This window comes from Mandrillus leucophaeus, unplaced genomic scaffold (genome assembly GCF_000951045.1).
Source record: "Mandrillus leucophaeus isolate KB7577 unplaced genomic scaffold, Mleu.le_1.0 Scaffold786, whole genome shotgun sequence".
NCBI classification, from domain to species: domain Eukaryota; kingdom Metazoa; phylum Chordata; class Mammalia; order Primates; family Cercopithecidae; genus Mandrillus; species Mandrillus leucophaeus.
Window position 1 is genome coordinate 395585 of NW_012108541.1, and position 22741 is coordinate 418325.

Below are 22741 nucleotides of genomic sequence, written 5' to 3' on the forward strand. Positions count from 1 at the left end.
CAACCCAGACAAGAGATGTGGCTCTGACAAATGTACTAATGGTAGTGAGAAGTGATCTGACTGGCCCCTGCTTTTGCTAGGATGTCTCTCCCTAACATACACATACACAAATTTGCTGACTGACTAGATGAAAAATATGAGAAAAAGAAAGAAATGAATGGTGGCCCAGTTTCTGGCCTGAGCTGAAACAATGGAATATTTCTATCTAACAGATGAAAAAACTAAACCACCTAGAGTTTAAAAATCCTGTCCAAAGTCACACCAATAAAATGGTAGAATCACTAGAATCCAGGTCCATCTGACCACAACTCTTAATCACTATGCTACAATGATTTGTCTAAGGAACTTCAGCATCTGTTACTGTGCCCAGTATTAATGCATATTTTCTTACTTAACATGAACTAACAAAAAATACTATAAGCTAGGTCATTTATTAGGCAAATAAAAGTATTTGTTAGCTATATGCTTAATAATTATAAGATTTTAAGGGACTTTTAGTCAGCAAATGATTTATTATTGAATGACATTAATTGTCAGTGAAGATCATTACTGCCCTCCAGGATGACAAGCTTCATAAAATTTCAATACCCATTACACCCAACCTCCAATACAGGAAAGAAGACAAGCAAATTTGTTATCTGTGCTAATATGTTAAATAGAAAACTAAAATGAGATACATAAGAAATACAAAAATATGTATGCATATTAAACATCTATGTAATCTACACCACACTTGAATGCTCTTCTCCAATCTGAGTCAGAAGACCACGTATTGTACTCAGAATGGATTCCAAATCTAAATTGAATAGACAGTGAAGCAAAACTCTTCTAACCAGTTTACGTATTTCCATTCTATTTGTGTAGGCCTACATACCTTCTCATTTTGGTGCACTAATTATCTTTTAGGAATCTGTGACAGTGCATTAATATTAGATAAACCTCAGGGAGGTAGGAAAATTATATAACAAAAGACAGCAGGTGTGGTGCATCACACCTGTAATCCCAGCACTTTGGGAAGCTGAGGCAGGAGGATCACTTGAGCCAAGAGTTTGAGACCAGCCTGGGCAACAAAGTGAGACAGTTAGCCAGGCATTGGTGGTGTGCACCTGTAGTCTCAGCTACTTGGGAGGCCGAGGCAGGAGAACTGCTTGAACTTGGGAGGTGGAGGTGGCAGTGAGCTGAGATCGCACCACTGCACTCCCACCTGGGCGACAGAGCAAGACTCCATCTCAGAAAAAAAGGAAATACAGTCGGCCTCTGTATCCATGGGTTTTGCACCTGCAGATTCGACCAACTGGGATGGAAGATAATAGCATCTGTGGGATGTGGAACCCCCAGATGCAAACGGCTGACTTTTTGTATCTGCGTATAAGACATTTTTCTATCTTCAGGACAGACTGCAGAACTTGAGGAGCATCCATGAATTTTGGTGTCCGTGGACATTTTGGAATCAAATCCCTGTGGATACAGAGGGACAACTGTAGAGATGAATTTAACAGCCTTTAGCCAAAAGCATGCCCAACTTTACTCAGCAGATAAAGGAAAAAAATCTGTAACATAAACTATGCTATTCCGATATGAAGAAGAGACGTAACAGTATATTGGAAATGAGCTTTTTGCCTAGAAAAGGATATTCAAACTCACGTCTTTGTTACTACAAATAGTCTGGGAACTCAAGCTTTATAGTTAACTTCAAACAGATTCTGAAAACATATCTTAAGCATTTGAAATTAGAGGAATAATATCTATTTTTCCAGTATCTTCAAAAACTTAACTATAATAGACACTAGACACTTGAACATGTGATTTTAAAAACAATCATGACAAATTTCCTGCAGTACGATTTAGGGAGTTTAGCCTTACCATCTCTTACCTGTTAAGACAAAAAAAAAAAAAAAAAACACCTACCACTACTAAAAACAATGTAAAGATTATTTCCTTTCCTGTCCAGGAGGTAACAAATTAGTAGTTCTGATGAGCTATGGACCCAGAAGTCTGTATTTTAAGCACCTATACCTGGTGATGATAAGTATGAAGGGAAGAGGGTCTGAATTTCCATGATCAATGAAATGTAAACGGTTCTCTGAGTGTTACAATGCAGAGTATTATAGTCAACCTCAGTTTAACTGAATGCTATAAATTCATTCAATTAAATGTTAGAAGCATGGTATGAGAGAAAAAAAGGGCTTTAGAGTCAGAGAAATGGGTTCAAATCAAATACCCTAGTTTATTATGTAACCTTTTACAAGTCAACTTCTCTGAGCCTTGGTCTTTTCACCAATGAGGAGAATACTGCCTCTAACACCACTTTTATAAATATTAAAGAAGACAAACTTGAGCATGTGGCACAATGACTATTACAAAGCAATGCTCAATCCACCATCTGTTTTCTTCCTACCCCCTCTCTACTAAATGTCAGAATCTCGCCTTTAGTCAGTCCTCTTCACTCAGTAGCGTGCTGGTTAACGTTTAACAACTAGCTGTCCAGGAAGAAGAAAACCCAGTTTATAGCACTGGTTTGTAGCACTGGCTTATTTCTGTGCTGTAAATACTCCTACCATGATAGACCGCAAGCATGAAGTCACTGAATGCAGAGATGTAAAGAGATGTGCAGTAGCACACCATTATTCTCTATTCCATTTGTTTTATTATCTCTACTATGTTTTCTTTTCTTCATGACACTTTTACCTTTTTAAATTATCTTGTTTGTTTAGATATTTGTCATCTGTTTTCCTTGATAAGGAAAAGCATCAGGAAGGCAGGCATCTTGTCTCATGCTAAGTAGTTGTAAAGATTCCCAAAAGTATTAAAAAGTGTTTAAAAAGAAAAAGACTAATTCAATCAAAACACATCCTCAATTTCAGTATGATTGCTCTTTCTGTTTGGTAAAGGAAGAAAGAATAAACATGACCAGTAACTACCAAATGCTTAACTTCAAACAGCAGACTACTTCTCCCATGTCACCTAGCTCGGTCAATAAAAAGAGGCCAGACAGAGGCACCTGCATATAAAATGTCCAACTAGAATATCATACGAATTGAATCCAAGGCAAGTAATCTTACTATCCTTAAATAAATTCAGGCAGTTATTTTATGACTATAGAAAGGGAAACAAATACTGCTGTTAATAAGTTATGTATTATAATTGTTTTTATGTTTTATTAACCCAGCTTGTAAGCGAAGCCTCCATACCTTAAATTTACTTTACCTGCATTAATTAACATCTGCAAACATTCTACAGAGTTGTGATAAGCTGCTTCATGAATTGGCATCCATCCCCTGTTATCAGCAACATCGACACTTCGGCCCTTTTTGAGCAGTTTCCTTAAGACTTTAACATTGCCTTCCCTGGCAGCAAGTCCAACCGTAGAGCACGTGTCCGCATAAGCCTCTGTAAAATCCATTTGTTTGACCAGTCTACAAAACAAGGTAGAAGGATAATACTATAGTCAATAAAACAACACTTCACTCCTAGAGGTTAGCAGATCACGGTGGGCCTGTCTAGTATCTCTCACATGACTGCCAAAGAAGGGCCCACAATACAGAAAGTGACTACCACGCCACAGTCTCTGCTAGTGCCTAAACCAGGAAGTTTCTGCGTTTGGCAGATTAGAATTCCTTGGAATGTTCCTACTAAAAACATGAAGGGACTTTTAAGTGTTCTATCTTTCCTCCTCTGGAAATGTTTGAGCAGCAGGCTTCTGCTCCTGTTCATACCCCACCACAATGTACTCTTTGGTGCTCCATTGATGAGAGCACCTCTACTTAATCCCCAGTGTACACTACATTATGCAGAGATGACCATTCCACTACCAGCAATGCTCAGTCTCAATATATAGCCCTCTATAGGAAACAACTAAACCCAAAAAGTCCAGAAAAGCAGTGAAAGATAGGTGTCATTCTAGTCTTCCTGCACCTGCTGGTCCTTTCCAGAAGAGGTTAAACACTCAGGTTCTCTATGCTTGACCAAATAGTTGTACTGGCTGAGCATATTGAAACCAACACAGAACACCATAAAGAGACGAGCCCCACTTTCCTACATAGCCCAGAAAGTTCTTAACAGAGTTCTTGCCCGCATCATCATCTCCCTCCAATGCTCACTTCAAGTTCCCCTCCAGTCAGAGTCCAGTATAGCTCTCATGTGACTCTCTCGAAGACACAATTTCTTGTTAGTGACTCTGTGAAGCAGTTTGGATATGGAATACATATTTGATTACATAACTATTGTTAATTTTCTTAGATGTGATAATGGCATTACAGTTATGAGGAGAATGTCCTTATTCTTTTTTTTTAGGGAACTTGTTCTAGGATGAATGTCCTTATTCTTATAAGATACATGTAGAGCATGTGGCAGTAAAACGTTGTAACACATGCAACTTACTTCAAATGTTTTCCATTTAAAAGTATAGAGTAAAAAGGAAGTAAAGCAACTGTGAAAAATGGTAATTATCGGATCTAGATGAAACGTATTGGTCATTACACTCTTTTTATCTAAGTTTTCTGTATATTCGAAATTTTTCAGAAAAGAAGGGTTAGCAAACATGTCAGGCAATTTGAAACTACAACTTAGAGAAAATAGGAAAAGACTTGTTTTTTGTTTGTTTGTTTGGTAGCTTCCTGCTGATTTCTTTATAAGAAAAGAAATAATACCCCTTGAATCTGAGTGTTTTAGCATTCAAAACCACAGTATAAAAATCTTCAAGAAAGAACAATCACTTGGTAAGGCTTCTGTTTTCACACACAGACACAGCCATGATAGTCCAAGCGAGTCTCCTAAACAATATTTTGCAGCAAGAGCTCTAACGAGCAGATCTTCAAAAAATTTTAGGATCCCTGACGTCTTGGAGAAACTCATGAAAGCTGTAGTTTCCCCTCAGAAAAGTGTACACCCCAAATTTTGTACACAAATTCGGCAGGTTCCCCAGCTCGTTTCCAAAGCCTTTACAGGGGCCCCAAGTTAAGAACATTTGCCTGCTCTTTTGTGAACAAGTCACTGATAATACTAAAGATGAATAAATTTGTGTAAAATTTAAATATATAAACAATTCCCATTGAAATGACACATACTCTTTCACAGGCGTAAACGTCTATTGTAAACATCCCGCTTTTATTTGAAAGGCAAAAGACATTCTTTTGAGGACATAAAATCAAATATGGATTACATTCCTCCTGCTGCTGTTATATAGGCAAAAATCTAATTTCCAAAGCAGAGCAAAACATGTTTCTAGGTGCTGCCTGCGGTGCTGGAACACCGCCTCCATATCTCGACACCACGAGCGACGACTCCTGCCCTTTTCTCCTTCCTCGCCCGGGTTAGAAATAAGTCCAGTTCCAATTTCAGAGCCAAATAGCTCCAAAAAGCATTGTGGGTGTTGTAGTTTTCTGCACACGCGCACTAAAGGTAGGTTAGGGTGATTTACAGAGGCTGCAAAAGAATCCGTTGCTTACTACACCGAAAGTTAATGCCTCTTGACTCCCTAATCAAGGAAATAAAATAAAGCTGACTGAGACTCACTCGGAAAACCTTTCTGGATCCAAACTCCCAGTGCGCTTTGCGCCCCAAGTGGCCATCGCGCCTGCGCCCCGCGCAGCCGGTTACTCGCTTACCGGAGGCTGCAGTCTCCCGCGGCGCGGCGACAACTAGGGTTCACCGTCGCCGTGGCAGAGGAGCCGCGAAAAGATGTGGGTTTTTGGTTACGGGTCCCTGATCTGGAAGGTGGATTTCCCCTATCAGGACAAGCTGGTCGGATACATCACAAACTACAGCAGGCGCTTCTGGCAGGGCAGCACGGACCACCGCGGGGTCCCCGGCAAGGTGAGGCGCCGGCCAGCTCCCCACACTTACTGCCCCCGGACCCCCGCTCCCCAACTCCACACACAGCACTCACACCCTAGGGAACCACACCTTAGCGCTTCATGGGGGCCAAGCACATGGCTTGGGGCAACACTTATTTCTGTAGATTTTCCCTGCCACCTGCCCGCCATCTCTAACCCAGCCCGGGCACTCCTTCCGAAGCTGCTTAAGATGCCGGTGGTTAGTTTCTAGAGGCGGCGAGAAGCGCGGGCACGGGCACACGAGCTCGCGCCAGGCTGAGTGCGGAGAGAGGGAAAAAAAAATCCCACTGGCGGGAAGATGAATTTTCATGTCACTACATAGTTGAAATAGTAAAATCAAGTTGCAAATTCAGCTTTTTAGCAGTTAAACTTGTTGGCATTTCTGCGTTCTAGCCGACTTTCATGGGTTTGCGATTAAACGTGCATGTTACTTCTAGGATTTCTTTACATCTTTCAAGTGTTTTATTTTCTGACACCTAGGATTACAGAACGAGTTTCCGAAATTTTCTCTAGTTATCGAGGAACTCACTTTGGTTTTCAGGTACTAGCGAAGTTAAATGAAGTTCTGGTTATATGAGTAACACAGTACCAAGCTCATTATTATATCCAGCATTATTTTAATGTTACTTTCTTGATGGTTCTCATAATTATAATGTGAAATGTAAGTTATTTGATCCACTTTTCAGTCGGTCATACAAAGGCATTAATATATGTATAGAGAATTAGCAGCAGCTCACTGCTTATGCAAATCAGCTTTGTACTGGCTACAAAACAACTAACCCATAAAGAAAACTAAGATTGACAATGGTAACTAATAATTTGGAAATTGGTCAATGGAAATGGGAAAAGATCAAGGCTCTAAAGTAGTTTGCACCTGCTCATAAAAGAGTCGCGGGATTAAAATCACGAAAAGAAGCTGAGTTAGAAACCATTCTATCTCAACTACAATTGATCACTTAAGAACTTAGCTTTTAAGTAGACTATACTGGCCTATTGGGACATTGGACACAATGACCTGAAAAGAGGCAAATGGCTTAAGGTAAATGCACATTTATAGATCAACAGAAATGTCATGGCCAAAGTATCTCCAAGAATGTTCTAAAACAATATTCAAGACATTAAAGAATTAAGCTAAATAAAATGGCTTCTGAGTTGTCAGTTTTGGCTGGGCCCAGTGGCTATGCCTGTGATCTCAACACTTTGGAAGTTTGAGCCAGGAGAACTGCTTGAGGCCAGGAGTTTGAGAGTTCTCAGTTTTAATACGAATATTTAAAATTGCCATTCTGAAGAGAAAACCTTTAGCCCAGCCTCCAATTATAATGGCCAAGTATAAAATATTTATGTAAGTGGTTGTAACAACATACTTTAGTACTCTAGTCTTGACCAAAACGTACAGTGTATTACATAACACATTGAGATATGTATGCTGTCAGAACAGACTGATGATCAGAAATTGCCTAGTCAACACAACAGTCCGTGATTTTTTAAAAGGAGAAAGGAGCTGGGCCGGGCGCAGTGGTTCCCGCCTATAATCCCAGCACTTTAGGAGGCCGAGGTGGGTGGATCCCCTGAGGTCAGGAGTTTAAGACCAGCCTGACCAACATGGAGAAACCCCGTCTCTACTAAAAATACAAAATTAGCTGGGCGTGGTGGTGCATGCCGGTATCCCAGCTACTCTGGAGGCTGAGGCAGGAGAATTGCTTGTACCTGAGAGGCAGAGGTTGCGGTGAGCCGAGATTGCACCACTGCACTCCAGCCTGAGCAACAAGAGTGAAACTCTGTCTCAAAAAAAAAAAGAGGAGCTAAAAAAAAAGGTGTCTTTCTGATCACCTAAGACTCAGAATTCTAACTGCACTTAATACCATACTTAGTCCATAAGCTCTATTTATTTCATATGTTAGTTTGCATTCTAGAATGACAATATAAGCTACTGGAACCAAGAATCAAGAGTTCCTCTTCTCCATAGCACACAGTAGGTATTCATAAATAACTTCTAATTAACTTTGAAATTGAAAATAATATGGTAATATCTACTTGACCTTCACCAATATATGTATCCTCATTATAGCATTATCTTAAAAAGAAAACAAGTCAGAAATCTAAATGTCCAAGAACATAGGAATGTTTATAGTTCATCAATGACACAATATTATGCAACTATTAAAATGTATGAGAAGACTAACAAGGAAAATTAAATGAGAAATCATAATCCAAAATCCCATGTGTTCCATGATTACGAATTACCTATATGAACAGATAAAGACTAGAAGGAAATAGCAACAAAGATGACACAAATGCCTGTATGATTTAGGCTCACTATGTGCCAGACACTGGCCACACAAGTAGGTAAAATTGTGGCTTATGACTCAACATTCCCACGAATGATGTTAAGGTATCAGTACACATACAGCCTTTGGTACTCTATGGATGACTTTTATTTAAAAAAAAAAAAAACTTGCAGGCACTGATATGTGTCACCTTTGTGCTTTAAATTACGGAACATTCCAAGTCTGAACTTTCTCTAAGGCTTTATAAACAAAGACTGTTTTTTTTTAATAAACAAACTGTTTTATAAATAAACTGGTTTTTTTTATAAATTGTTTATAAAAAAATTTATAAACAAAGACTGTTTTATCAGTCTTTGAAATGGGAAAACAAATAAAACTTGTTTTGGCTTCATAATATATCATTTCAACCTCAAGCTGAATAGTAAAAAGTGAAGGTTTCCATAATATTGTTAACTGACCTGTGTTAAAACCAAAATGGGAAAATAAAATTGCCTAGAACACAAGTGACTGTTCCATATAAGAACTAAACGAATAGGCCAGTTCTAATACTGACCTTTCAGTAGGGCAAAGTAAAGTTCATTTATGAATGTAAAAGGAATGCCTACCTTGAAGCACCATTACCATATACAGAAAGGTAAGAACCCTTCATAACTCAGAAGTGTAAATCACTCAATCTCTCGCACTTAAAAACTCTTAATATCCCCTAGTAGCAGTGGTTCTTAAAGTATGAGCCCCAAAACAATTTCTGAAATCAGCGAGAAGTTGTTACAAATGCAAATTCTTAGACAGCTCCAGACCTACAGAATCAGAAACTCTGGATGTGTGGTCTAACAATGTGTTTCTCAAGCCCTCTACGTCATTTTGATCTACACTAAAAGTTTGAAAGTCACTTCCCTATATATAGGAAAACACCCTTTATGTCATATATTTTTTTCCCCTAATAAAACTATAGGCCGTGCGCAGTGGCTCATGCCTGTAATCCAAGCACTTTGGGAGGCCAAGGCGGGTGGATTACCTAAGGTCAGGAGTTCCATACCAGCCTGGGCAACATGGTGAAACCCCCCTCTCTACTAAAAATACAAAAATTAGCTGGACATGGTGGCAGGCACGTGTAATCCCAGCTACTCGGGAGGCTGATGTGAGAGAATCACCTAAACCCAGGAGTTGGAGGTTGCAGTGAGCCGACATTGCACCACTGCACTCCAGCTTGGGCTTGTTGAGCAAAACTACGTCTCAATAAATAAACAAATAAATCTATAACCTTCTTTTTTCCTAAGGGAAAAACCAGAATATTTATAATTACTGCTTCCATTTGCCTTTCATTTTAGATGACCTTTAGTTACTGGTATGTTTTCCAATATATCCATGTAAAGTGAATATAATATACCTAATATGTATAAATTGATGGAAATCTTTTAGAAATAAGGCCAACACAGTCTCTAGATGAAGTAGGTTCTCTTAATTCACTTTAGCTTTATCATAAAAAATAACTATGCTTAAGAAATAGTGCTTCTTATAAGCAAATACAGTTCAAATATTCTATGTCAAAAATGTTGCTAATACTCAGCTACTTAATGAACTTTATTAATTCAGAAAAAAAATTTGTTTACCTTTTTCAAAACAGCCTGGAAGAGTTGTGACTCTTGTTGAAGATCCTGCGGTATGGTATAAATATTCTTTTTGTGTAATTTTAATTTTATAAAATGTTGAGATGTTTCTCAGTTTCAATTTGATTAACAATCATTTACAGACAATTTGAACTACCCTAAGTTTAGAATTCTTCTCTGTATTTGTGGGTTTTTTCGTGTTTGTGAAAAATGAGGCCAGTAAGAAAAGTTAGAATGCAGAGTGCAAGGTAGACAACAATGTACAAACAAATGGCATGTAGTTTTCGTTTTTGTGGGGTTTTTGTTGTTGTTGTTGTTGTTGTTGTTGTTTGAGATGGAGTCTCGGTCTCTGTCGCCCAGGCTGGATGGAGTGCAGTGGCGCCATCTCGGCTCACTGCAAGCTCCGCCTCCGGGGTTCACGCCATTCTCCTGCCTCAGCCTCCGGAGTAGCTGGGACTACAGGCGCCCGCCACCACGCCGGCTATTTTTTTGTATTTTTAGTAGAGACGGGGTTTCACCGTGTTAGCCAGGATGCTCTCAATCTCCTGACCTCGTGATTCGCCCGCTTCATCCTCCCAAAGTGCTGGGATTACAGGCGTGAGCCACCGCACCTGGTCGTGGGTTTTTTTAAAAAACAAGTGTATTAACTAAGAATTTTGTGGTCCCCTTTGACATTAATGGAAATATCCCCCCGACAGCCAGACCACCACCAATAATTAAGTGGAACCCTCAAAAGCTCGCTTCACTTTTGCTACGAGTCTCATTTTCAGCAGAAATCTAAGTGAGGAATTATTTTCTTTATTACTTAATTGTATCAATAGCACTTGTGTGTTGTGTTTTGTGTTTTTGTTTTTTTAAGTTCAGGAGTACATGTACAGGATGTGCAGGTTTTTTACATTCGTAAACATGTGTCATGGGGGTTTGTTGTACAGATGATTTAATCACCCAGGTATAAACATTAAGCCTAGTATCGATTAGTTATTTTTCTAGATCTTCTCCCTCCTCCCATCCTCCACCCTCCAGTAGACCCCAGTAGCACCTGTGATTTTAAAACTGGTTCGGAGCACCAGAAAGTTTTATTTAACCAACAACCTCAGTTTCTTAAATATTTTCAATCATTTTATTGGAGTACAGATTCAGAATTTTATATTGTGAAATTAAATGTTTAACTTTGGAAAGAACTTTAATGAACAAAAATCAAGCAGTTAGTAATGGAATATAAACAATGGTGTGGAATAGGAAATGCTTTCATAATTTATACTATGAAAAGCATTTATAAAAAAGACCTTCAAATTAGTAACTAATAACTCCTAATTAGTTAATAAACAAATGGCACTTTGTAGAATTTTTTAATAACCAAGTGAAAGCCTCGTATTTTTCATTTCAGTCCCATTATTTTTTAAAAAAGACCAAATTTTAAAAAATTTTAAGATAAAATATCTTGCTGTGCCTATGATACAAAGAAATTATTCACAATGGAGATTTTAAAGTGCTTATTTCCTTTATTGTTTAGTATGTTCTTCTGTGTACTTTAAGTGAAGAAAAACTGTATTGACTGTTTTTTTGTTTGTTTGTTTGTTTTTTGAGACAGTCTCACTCCATCACCCAGGCTGGAGTTCAGTGGCGCGATCTCAGCTCACTGCCACCTCTGCCACGGAGTTCAAGCCATCCTCCTGCCTCAGCCTCCCGAGTAGCTGGGATTACAAGTGCCTGCCACCACGCCTAATTTTTGTATTTTTAGTAAAGACGGGATTTCACCATCTTGGCCAAGCTGGTCTTGCACTCTTGACCTCGGGATCCACCCGCCTAGGCCCCCAAAGTGCTGGTATTACAGGCGTGAGCCCTCCCGGCCCACTTTTAGGAATATACAAGATATGGCCAGGCATAGTGGCTGACGCCTGTAATCCCAGCACATTGGGAGGCCGAGGCAGGCAGATCACTTGAGGTCAGGAGTTCGAGCCCAGCCTGGCCAACATGACAAAACCCCTTCTCTACTAAAAATACAAAAATTAGCTGGGCATGGTGGTGCATTCCTGTAATCCCAGTCACTGGGGAGGCTGAGGCAGGAGAATTGCTTGAACCTGGGAGGCGGAGGTTGCAGTGAGCCAAGATCATGCCACTACACCGTAGCCTGGGCAACAGACAAGACTTCATCTCAAAAACAAACAGAAAAGAATATATGAGATACTTCTTAGATCACAACCTATCTTCATTTATTTTAATTAGCCTTATAAATACTAGTGTATTCTTTTCATTTTTCAACAGGGATGTGTATGGGGTGTTGCTTACAGATTGCCAGTAGGAAAGGAAGAAGAAGTAAAAGCATACCTTGACTTCAGAGAGAAAGGAGGCTACAGAACCACAACAGTCATTTTTTATCCAAAAGATCCCACAACAAAACCATTCAGTGTATTGCTATATATTGGAACATGTGATAATCCTGATTATCTTGGTCCTGCACCTCTGGAAGACATTGCTGAACAAATTTTTAATGCAGCTGGTCCAAGTGGAAGAAATACAGAATATCTTTTTGAACTTGCAAATTCTATTAGGAACCTTGTGCCAGAAGAAGCAGATGAGCATCTTTTCGCTTTGGAAAAATTGGTAAAGGAACGTTTAGAAGGGAAACAGAACCTCAATTGCATATAAAGAACTAATCATTGACTTTTCTAAACAAGCAGAGCTTTTAGTCTTCGGAGAATTATCTTCAGTGCACGATGGCAATATGAATTGGAAATATGTTTACTTAAAGATCTTATTTTTAATGTAGTCAGGATATTATCTAAACTTGTATTTTAACTGGAAATGTCCTAAAACACATATATTCAAAAGAATGGGATACAGTGAAAGAAAAATTCAAATTTTAATAACATAAAGATTTCCTAACTTTACGCTATTGAACACTTACTCATTAGAAGTGAGTTATTTAGAAAAATACAGTGAAGGACTCAGTTCAGTCTTGTTTTTATCAGAGTAACAATAATCCTGTTTCATATCCCAATACTATGTTGAAGTTCTAAAGAATTAAACCAAAAGTCCAATAAATATAAAGTTATGCCTTCAATATATTCATATACAATTCTGTAACCATGGTTTAAAATATACAAGCTTAAAATAACGTGACTAGAAATACACAATAATATGAACAGTATTTCAGCCTTAATTGTGAATTTCCTTGTTATTCAGGTATTAAATGAAACCCTTTCAGTTTTAAGCCAAAAATTGGCTTTTTTTAAATATAAAAATTTCCTTGGAAGTATAATGTACTGTACCTCTTCTTTTTTAAAGGCATTTTACTATATGGAAGGTAAAAAGCATAAATTACATTATACAAATCGTGATCACTAATCATGTGGTCTGTCACTCACTTTGTATTAATCTTATACCAAAACTGAAAAAGATGGGCTTTCTGATAATACAAATTAATGGCATATATAATGAAAATTTAGTTTTTAAAACAGCTTTTGGAATTCTTTCTCTCTCTCTCTCTCTCTGTGTCACTCTCTCAATATGTGTGTGTGTGTGTGTATTTTTTTTTTTCTTTGCAGCCTGCAGTCTGGCCATCCCACAGGCTGGACAGTGTAACCTCTGGCAGAAGCCAAGAACAGGCACCTCCTGGAATTATAATTTTGTTTTGTTTTTTGAGACCAAGTATCGCTCTGATGCCTAGGCTGGAGTGCAGTGGTGCCAATCTCGGCTCACTGCAGCCTCCACCTCCCAGGTTCAAGGGATTCTCCTGCCTCAGCCTCCCGGGTAGCTGGGATTACACGCACGTGCCACCACACCCAACTAATTATATTTTTAGTAGAGACAGGGTTTCACTATGTTGGCCAAGCTGGTCTCGAACTTCTAACCTCAGGTGATCTACCCACCTCAACCTCCCAAAGTGCTAGGATTACAGGTGTGAGCCACCATGCCCAGCCTATAATTTTTTATTTGTATAAATTTATGGCCTACAAGTGCCATTTTGTTACATGCATAGATTGTATTTTTTTAAGAAGTGGCATTACCTGATTATTTGTACGTAACTTTTTTTTTCTTTATCTTGTCACCTAAAGAAGAGTATCAATTGGGTGTATGCTGCTACTCAACTAGGAAACAAATTATTAACTCACATAGAATTGACTTTGATTCAAACTATTCAGGTTATTCCTGATTATAGGTTATTTCTTTCTCAATAGGACATATAATCGCTCTAGAATCTTTCACCATAAAAACTTCAGTATAAAACTAAATGTAATATGATACTTACTAAAAGCTCCTTAAACCCAGTCATGATTAATAATTAGTACAGAAGTTTTTCACATAAAACTGTCCTACATGTCCTTTTCATGTTTTCCTGTTTAATATCTTAGTAATTTACTCAGCTACATAACTACTTTAAATATCTTCCAACATTTTAAATATTAGTTTTCCAGAAGGCATTTCACTTGTCCTGTAAAACAGAAAGGGTGATAAATTTATTAATGAACATCTCATAAGGATGTGCTAGGCACTTTACATACGGAGCCATATGTCCTCATTTTTTGGATAATTCCTCTAGCTTGTTTCCACTGTAACTTGCACTCAGTTATGCATCTAACATGGCTAAAATCCAGGTTGCTCTGACTTTGGAGCACAGGATTCTTCTATGACATGTTTTTAAAAACCCATATGAACTTAACTTTTCTTACTACCCTGCTTGTTTTTTCAGAAAGTGAACAAAATTAATGATTAAACCAGATTAATGATTAATTTCATGTGTATAATGAAATAGTAACTGGTTACATAAAGATGTTTGAGTTAATTTTGACAGATGTGTATATATTGCCACAAATATAATGAGCCTATCTAAGATTGACATGCTCAGAATCACGTTAGTCAACGCAGAGATCTAGTTTTTCATTTTACAAAGTCCAAAGAAGTATGTGACTCCCTAAAGTCAATACCACTTAATAACTAGCTTACAAAATATCAAGAGGGAGGGATTACTTTGGGATCCCCATTTATACATCTTTCTAGGTTTTCCATTAGAAGTTAAACTAGAAGATTTGTGAATATACATGTGGTATACCATCATCACTTACAGGGAGATTGTGTTCTAACCGCCCAGGGAAGGGATATTCATTTTCATTAGGATGGGGAGAAACCTGACTGAAATGGAGAAGTTAAATTCCATTATCAGAAGCTGGGGTTTGCAGCCTCCAAGCTAGGAAGAAACAGAACTCTGGTGCCAAATTACTTATGTATTTTCGTTTTCTTAGCAAAGCTCTAGTCTCTCTTTACAGCCCTTGGATCTCACTTTCAAAACATTTTCTCTCCTCCTGCCCTAATTACATGTAACACAAAACTCAGATTCTCACTCCTCAGAGTAGAAATATTAGGGAGGTGTTCAGTTTTGGAAATTCAAGAGAAGTGTGTGAACCCTACATTTAGAAAAGAAACTAAAATTTCCTTTTAAATCTCAACTTTTTAAATTTTTAGAAGTTGGTCTTTGTACTCCTATACTATTATAATACTTTTCCTCACTCCCAAACAATACATTCACAAGAACTGTAAGCATCTAGATGCCACTATCTCCATATGTAAAGTTATCATTTAGGGAAACAAAGATTATGATGATGTCAACTCTGAATATTTAAAAGCATGAACATGACTCATTTCATTATGACTGACTTTAAAAGTTTGACCATTGTCTATTAATATGTATTCATCTTAAATGGCAAAATTTTTAATTTTCTAATCAAGTACCTGAAATGTATATTATTATACATCTTTAAAGTGCCTATTTACTTATATGTAAAACATTACACAATGACTGATATACTTAATAAATATTATTTCAAATATATAACATATTCACATATTCAGAGTATCACATATTCAGAGTATCATGGGTTCAGTATCTCTTCAAGACTCCTAATGATTACAATCATGCCAGAACCATATTTGGTCTATTAGATATTTTTCAAACATTTTCCAGTCAACATTTCATTATATTAGATTTCTCTTTTCCATAGACACATCTTGTTTTTAAATTACAAATTCAGAGAATACTCTCTCAATGAGTAAGTACATATCCTTACATCCTGGGTAGTTGTGAATATCAATGTAAGCATCATATTTGTAATTTACCATCTCTGGTTCTTTCTTTCCAGGCAATTAGATGATAAATGTGCTTTAAAATTCTCTTTCATCATATCACGTTAAAACTTACCTATCAAATGTTCCTGTTATGCCTGTCTTTTTTCAGGAAAAATACTGACTGCATTCTCTAGTAATTTATTCAGCTTTTAGCAATCTATTTTTATGGATTTCTAAAACCTTGAATTTGGCCAGTGTAGTGGCTCACACCTGTAATCATAGTACTTTGGGATGCTGTGAAGGGAGGATCACTTCAGGCTAGGAACTAGAGACCAGCCAGAGCAATGGAACAGCACCCTGTCTCTATAAAAAATTTAAAAATTAGCCGGGTGTAGTGGCATGCACCTGTAGGCCCAGCTACTCAAAAGGCTGAGGCAGGAGTATTGCCTGAACCCAGGAGTTCGAGGCTGCAGTGAGCCATGATCACACCACTGCAGTCCAGGCTGGGCAACAGAGCAAGATCCTGTCTCAAAAAACTAAAATAAAACCTTGAATTCACTCTAAGCATATATTACAGACTCAAAGATTTTGTAATCCTGTGGCTACTATGTCAAAGAATTTTAACTCTTACTAAGACAACTACAGTACTAAAATTTTTATTCTGTATGTCAAATTTATACGATGAAAATTAGCTTTATTGGATTTCAGGGGTTTTTTCAGTTCATTTTACCTTTCTAAAATAGTATATTTCAATTTCATTTTCTTGTTTTACTTAATTGTACTGAGCCTCCTTCTCTTTATAAATGGTTCACCCACACATGTACACACACTGTAACTGGAAAAACCACCACTAATCCTACAGTTTCTTGTGTTCTTCCAGCTTTCTTATTCTTCACAGAAATTTTTTAACTACACAGTGCTTCACTTCCTTATCAACTCATCTTAATGCCTTTCCAATTCAACTTTATTCTGCCAAACCACTCAATCATTGTAGTATCAAGTCTCCAATGACCAGTTCCTCACTGAACCCAAAGATTTCAATTTTCATGCTACTCTGGTGCATCAGACACTAGTGATCAAGCATCCCATGTCACTAAAGCCAAAGACAAAAACATTTCATTGTGCTTCCAATTACAACTCATACACTATTCTTCATCAGATACACAAACTCATCAAATCTTAGGCTTTAATTTTACTTGGACAGCTTCCAATCTCCAGCCTACTCTTTCAACCTCTTCATATGTCTGTTACATGAAGGCATCTCCAGTTGTGCTACACAAGCATGGAAACTTACTGTACTAAAGCCAGTACTCATCTCCTTTCCCAACTAGAAAATTTAGTCCCACATTACCTCCCTGCACATAATACACATTAAATGTTGAACATACTTAGTACAGGAAAAAAACAAACAGGTTTATGATACTCGCATCAATTTATATGCTTTTGGAGAAAATAGATGGTATTTTCACAATATATACAAAATGTGTTTGTGCCTTTTTAATATTAAATTTTACCCTTTGTTTTGCTAAAAACAATATATATAATATTTTTTTTAAAGTATAAGCAATCTTGGCTGGGTGTGGTGGCTCACGCCTGTAATCTCAGCACTTTGGGAGACCAAGCGGGTGCTTCACCTGAGGTCTGGAGTTCGAGACCAGCCTGACCAATATGGTGAAACCCCATCTCTACTAAAAATACAAAAAAATTAGCCAGGCATGGTGGCGGGCACCTGAAGTCCCAAATTAAGAGGCTAAGTCAGGATAATTGCTTGAACCCAGGAGGAAGAGATTGCAGTGAGCCAAGATTGCGCCACTGCATTCCAGTCTGGGCAACAGAGTGGGATTCTTGTCTCAAAAAAAGAAAGTGTAAGCAATCTTTAATTGGAAGGCCATTAGGCTAAGATGGGTTCCTATGTAAGCAAACTGAAGCCCAATGTAAATAGTAAAACAAAACTTAATCTTTGCTTTTTATTTTTAAATTATCAACTGACTATAGTTTCATATTTATGGGGTACAAAGTAATGATTTATGAATACAATATGGAATAATTAAATCAATCTAATTAACATATCCATCACCTCAAATATTTATTTTTTATAGTGAAAACTGTTGAAATTTACTCTTAGCAAGTATTAAGTGTACATTATTAGTCACTATATTCCCCATACTGTGCAACATATCTCAAAGAAAAAAATTCCTCCCATTTGACTTTCATCTCCCCCTTCCCCCATGCCCTCTCCCTACCCCTGGTAACCACTGTTCTACTCTGTTTCTTTTAGTTCAACAGTTTTAGATTAAATATATAAGTAAGCACACACGGTGTTTATCTGCCTGTACTTGGCTTATCTCATTTTGCTTCAAGTTCTCCAACCCACCCATATTGTCACAAATGACAAAGTTTCTTTCATTTTTAAGGCTGAATAGTACTCTACAGAGTATGTATACCACATATTTCTTTATCCATTCATCTGTCAAAGGACGTTAGGTTGATTCCATGTCTTGGCTATCGTGATTAATGCTGCAATGAACATGGGAATGCAGATATCTCTTCAACATATTGATTTCCAATCTTTTAGGTAAATACCCAGAAGTTGGATTGCTGGATCATATGGTAATTCTATTTTTAGGTTTTTGAGGAACCTCCATTGTTTTCCATAATGGCTGTACTAATTTACATTGCCATTAACAGTGTACAAAGTTTCCCCTTTCTCCACATCGTCACCTACACTTATCTTTCATCTGTTTGATAACAGTCATTCTGACACGTATTGGGGTGACATCTCATTGTGGTTTTAATTTGCATTTCCCTGATGATTAGTAATGTTGAGCATCTTTTCACATATCTGTTGGCCATTTGTATGTCTTCTTTTGAGAAATACCTATACAGGTTCCTTGCCCATTTTTTAATTGGATTATTTGTATTCTTTCTATAGAGTTACTTGAGTTCCTTTTATATTCTGAATTTTAACCCCTTATCACATGTATGGCTTGCAAATATTCCCTCCCAATCCATAGGATGTCACAACTTAATTTTAATCAGAAATCAACAACTATTCTCTAACGAGCAACTTTCTGCCAGATTGTACCCAAATAAGACAAACAAGTAACTATGACAATCAAGTAATTTTATTTTTCTTTTCAGACAGGGTCTTGCTCTGTTGCCCAGGCTGGAGTGCAGTGGCACAATTACAGCTCACTGCAGCCTCAACCTCCCAGGCTCAAGCAATCCTCCCACCTCAGCCTCCCAAGTAGCTGAGACTACTGGCATGTGCCACCATGCCTGGCTAATTTTTGCATTAGAGATGGAGTTTCACCATGTTGCCCAGGCTGGTCTTGAACTCCTGAGCTCAAGTTATCCGCCTACCTCAGCTTCCCAAAATGCTGGGATTACAGGTGTAAGCCACCATGCCCAGTCCAATCAAGTAATTTCTTTACTTTGCTTCCATATTCAGCCTGCAAAGGTCTGCTGCTTACACTATTAAAACAGAGCTCCCTGAATTTCTTCTAGTTTTGGGTGCTGCCTCATTCATTAATCCTTTAACACACAAATTCTGTCTTCAGACAAAATTCATTTTGTCTAAAGTTCTTCTTTTAACAAAGTCAAAACGAAGTTACCAAGGAAGCCCTGAAGCCTTTTTGTGATAAGGCTTAAAAGGTTACATGATAGTAAAAGGTTACATGCTGAAAGATTCTCAACTAAAGAGCCTTATCATACATACGTCAAGAGCCAGAGTTTCTTACATATTCTTCTTGTTTCCAATCTCTTTTCCTCTTTCCAATACATGCTCTACTCTGCACTCATAATTACTTTCCTAAAATACGGAACTAAGGTCAGTAATCAAAAATCCCTTCCTACTGCATATAAAATAAATTCAAATCCTTTAATCTGGTATTCAGCTATTTACAATCTCGTCAATCTGGTGGTGTCAGTGTATTTGTCAAATTTCACTTCCCACTGATGTACTCCCCTGCCCCTCGTGCTCCAATCACACCACCCTCCTCATTCCTTAAGACCTAGCTCAAATGGGAGAACTAATGATAGGTGGCAAGCAATGACTATGCACTGAGACCACCAAAATAAATAAGATAGTCCCCAGCTATCAAGAATCATATTTGGTGGAGAAACAAACAAGGCTGGGCACAGTGGCTCGCGCCTGTAATCCCAGCACTTTGGGAGGCCAAGGCGGGCGGATCACGAGGTCAGGAGATTGAGACCATCCTTGCTATCACGGTGAAACCCCATCTCTACTAAAAATACAAAAAATTAGCCGGGCGTGGTGGCAGGTGCCTGTAGTCCCAGCTACTGGGAGGCTGAGGCAGAAGAATGGCGTGAACCCGGGAGGCGGAGCTTGCAGTGAGCCAAGATCGCACCACTGCACTCCAGCCTGGGCGACAAAGCGAGAATCTCCATCTCAAAAAAACAAACAAAAAAATCTATGTTATTTAATATAAAAGATGTGATATAAAATACAAGCAGAGGGATGGGTATGGTGCTCGTGCCTGTAATATCAGCAATTTGGGAGGCCAAAGCAAGGGAATCACTTGAAGTCAGTAGTTTGAGACCAGCCTGGGCAATACAGTGAGACGACGTCTCTACAAAAATGTAAAAATTAGCTGGGCATAGTGGCACATGTCTGCAGTCCTAGCTACCCTGGAGAATAAAGCAGAAGGACTTCTTGAGCCCAGAAGTTCAAGGCTGCAGTGAGATATCATAATGCCCCTGCATTTTAGCCTGAGCAACATTGTTGCAGGAAGTCAGGGACCCCAAAGGGAGGGACCGGCTGAAGCCATGGCAGAAGAACATAATTGTGAAGATTTCATGGACATTTATTAGTTCTCCAAAGTAATACTTCTATAATTTCTTACGCCTGTCTTTACTGCAATCTCTGAACATAAATAGTGAAGATTTCAAGGACACTTATCACTTCCCCAATCAATACCCTTGTTATTTCCTATGCCTGTCTTTAATCTCTTAATCCCATCATCTTCGTAAGCCGAGGAGGATGTATGTCACCTCGGGACCCTGTGACGATCGCATTAACTGCACAAATTGTTTGTATAGCATGTGTGTTTGAACAATATGAAATCTGGGCACCTTGAAAAAAGAACAGGGTAACAGCAATGTTCAGGGAACAAAGGAGATAACTTTAAACTCTGACTGCCAGTGAGCCGGGCAGAAAAGAGCCATATTTCTCTTCTTTCAAAAGCAGATAGGAGAAATACCGCTGAATTCTTTTTCTCAGCAAGGAACATCCCTGAGAAAAAGAATGCGTCCCCGAGGGGAGGCCTCTAAAATGGCCGCTTTGGGGATGGCTGTCTTGTAAGATCGTAGACAAAGGGATGAAATAAGCCCCGGTCTCCTGTAGCATTCCCAGGCTTACTAGGACAAGGAAATTCCCACCTAATAAATTTTGGTCAGACTGGTTGTCTGGTATCAAACCGTGTCTCCTGATAAGATGTTATCAATGACAATGCATGCCAAAACTTCATTAGCAATTTTAATTTCGCCCCATCCTGTGGTCCTGTGATCTTCCCCTGCCTCCATTTGCTTGTGATATTTTATTACCTTGTGAAGTATGTGATCTCTGTGACCCACACCCTATTCGTACACTCCTCCCCTTTTGAAAATCGCTAATAAAAACTTGCTGGTTTTACGGCTCAGGGAGCATCACGGAACCTGCCAACATGTGATGTCTCCCCCGGACACTCAGCTTTAAAATTTCTCTCTTTTGTACTCTTTCCCTTTATTTCTCAGACCAGCCAACACTTAGGGAAATAGAAAAGAACCCACGTTGAATATTGGAGGTGGGGTTCCCCGCCTGGGCAATATAGTGAGACCACGTCTCTACAAAAATGTAAAAATTAGCTGGGCATAGTGGCACATGTCTGCAGTCCTAGCTACTCTGGAGGATGAAGCAGAAGGATCTCTTGAGCCCAGAAGTTCAAGGCTGCAGTGAGATATCATAATGCCCCTGCACTTCAGCCTGAGCAACACAACAATACTCTGTCTCTAAAACTAATAACAAATAAATAAAATACAAGCAGAATACAGAAAGGCAAATTACCAATTCAAAGTAGCAGAATCAGAGAAAGCTTCACAGAAAAAAACAAAAAAGTGTTCATGTGTCAGAGAATAATGGTTAACACTTACGTAGCACTAACTACATGCTAGATTCTATACCAAGTGCATTATGTATATTAACTCATTTAATCCTTATTTTCTATGATGATGAAAATGAGAGGCAAAGAGTTTAAGTAAAACAAACGTAGTATCATTTATTGAACATTTTCAACATGCTAGGCACTGTGCTAAGCACTGAATAGGAACAAAATGAAATTAAGGCCTACAATTTTAAAAAGAACAAAAAAGGCAGCCAGGCACAGAGGTTCACACCTGTAATCCCAGCACTTTGGGAGGCTTGAGGGGGCAGATCACTTGAGCCCAGGAGTTCAAGACCAGCTTGGGCAACATGGCAAAACCTTATCTCTTACAAAAAAATACAAAAAAAATTAGCCAAGCATGGTGGCGCACACCTGTAGTCCCAGCTACTGAGGAGGCTGAGGTGAGAGGATCACTTTAGCCCAGGAGGTTGAGACTACAACGAGCCAAAATCACGCTACTGCACTCTAGCCTAGGCAACAAAGTGAGACTCTGTCTCCAAAAAAAAAAAAGGTGAGAGATGGTAGTTACCTCATTTTGTAACTCCATTGGTAGGGCTTAACCCCATTGAAATTGTTTTCTTTCTTTTTTTTTTTTTTTTTTTTTTAGAGAGGAAGTTTCACTCTCGGTACCCAGGCTGGAGTAGTGCAGTGGCGCCATCTCGGCTCACCACAGCATCCACCTCTCAGGTTCAAGCGATTCTCCTGCCTCAGCCTCCAGAGTAGCTGGGATTACAGACATGTGCCACCACGCCCGGCTAATTTTCTATTTTTAGTAGAGACAGGGTTTC

General features: G+C 38.5%; 2 protein-coding genes across 5 annotated transcripts in view; one reads left to right on the forward strand and one right to left on the reverse strand.

Annotated features, from left to right (window-relative positions):
• Positions 1 to 22741, reverse strand: part of ASB3 (ankyrin repeat and SOCS box containing 3) — a 139804-nt gene that overhangs the window by 111733 nt on the left and 5330 nt on the right. For 2 of the 4 annotated variants that reach the window (XM_011967080.1, XM_011967081.1), the window contains exon 2: positions 3208 to 3416. The exons of 1 other annotated variant lie outside the window; for it this stretch is intronic. In XM_011967080.1, the coding sequence (XP_011822470.1) occupies positions 3208 to 3403 (196 nt within the window). In that variant the 5' untranslated portion in view covers positions 3404 to 3416. Of the gene's footprint in view, positions 1 to 3207; positions 3417 to 5904; positions 6024 to 22741 lie in introns of those variants that run through there. One more of the 4 variants, XM_011967079.1, reaches the window with a different exon arrangement.
• CHAC2 (ChaC, cation transport regulator homolog 2 (E. coli)) lies at positions 5576 to 12378 on the forward strand. The gene is made up of 3 exons (XM_011967078.1): positions 5576 to 5814; positions 9747 to 9782; positions 11995 to 12378. The coding sequence occupies exons 1-3, from the start codon at positions 5680 to 5682 to the stop codon at positions 12376 to 12378; spliced, it is 555 nt and encodes a 184-aa protein (XP_011822468.1). The 5' UTR covers positions 5576 to 5679.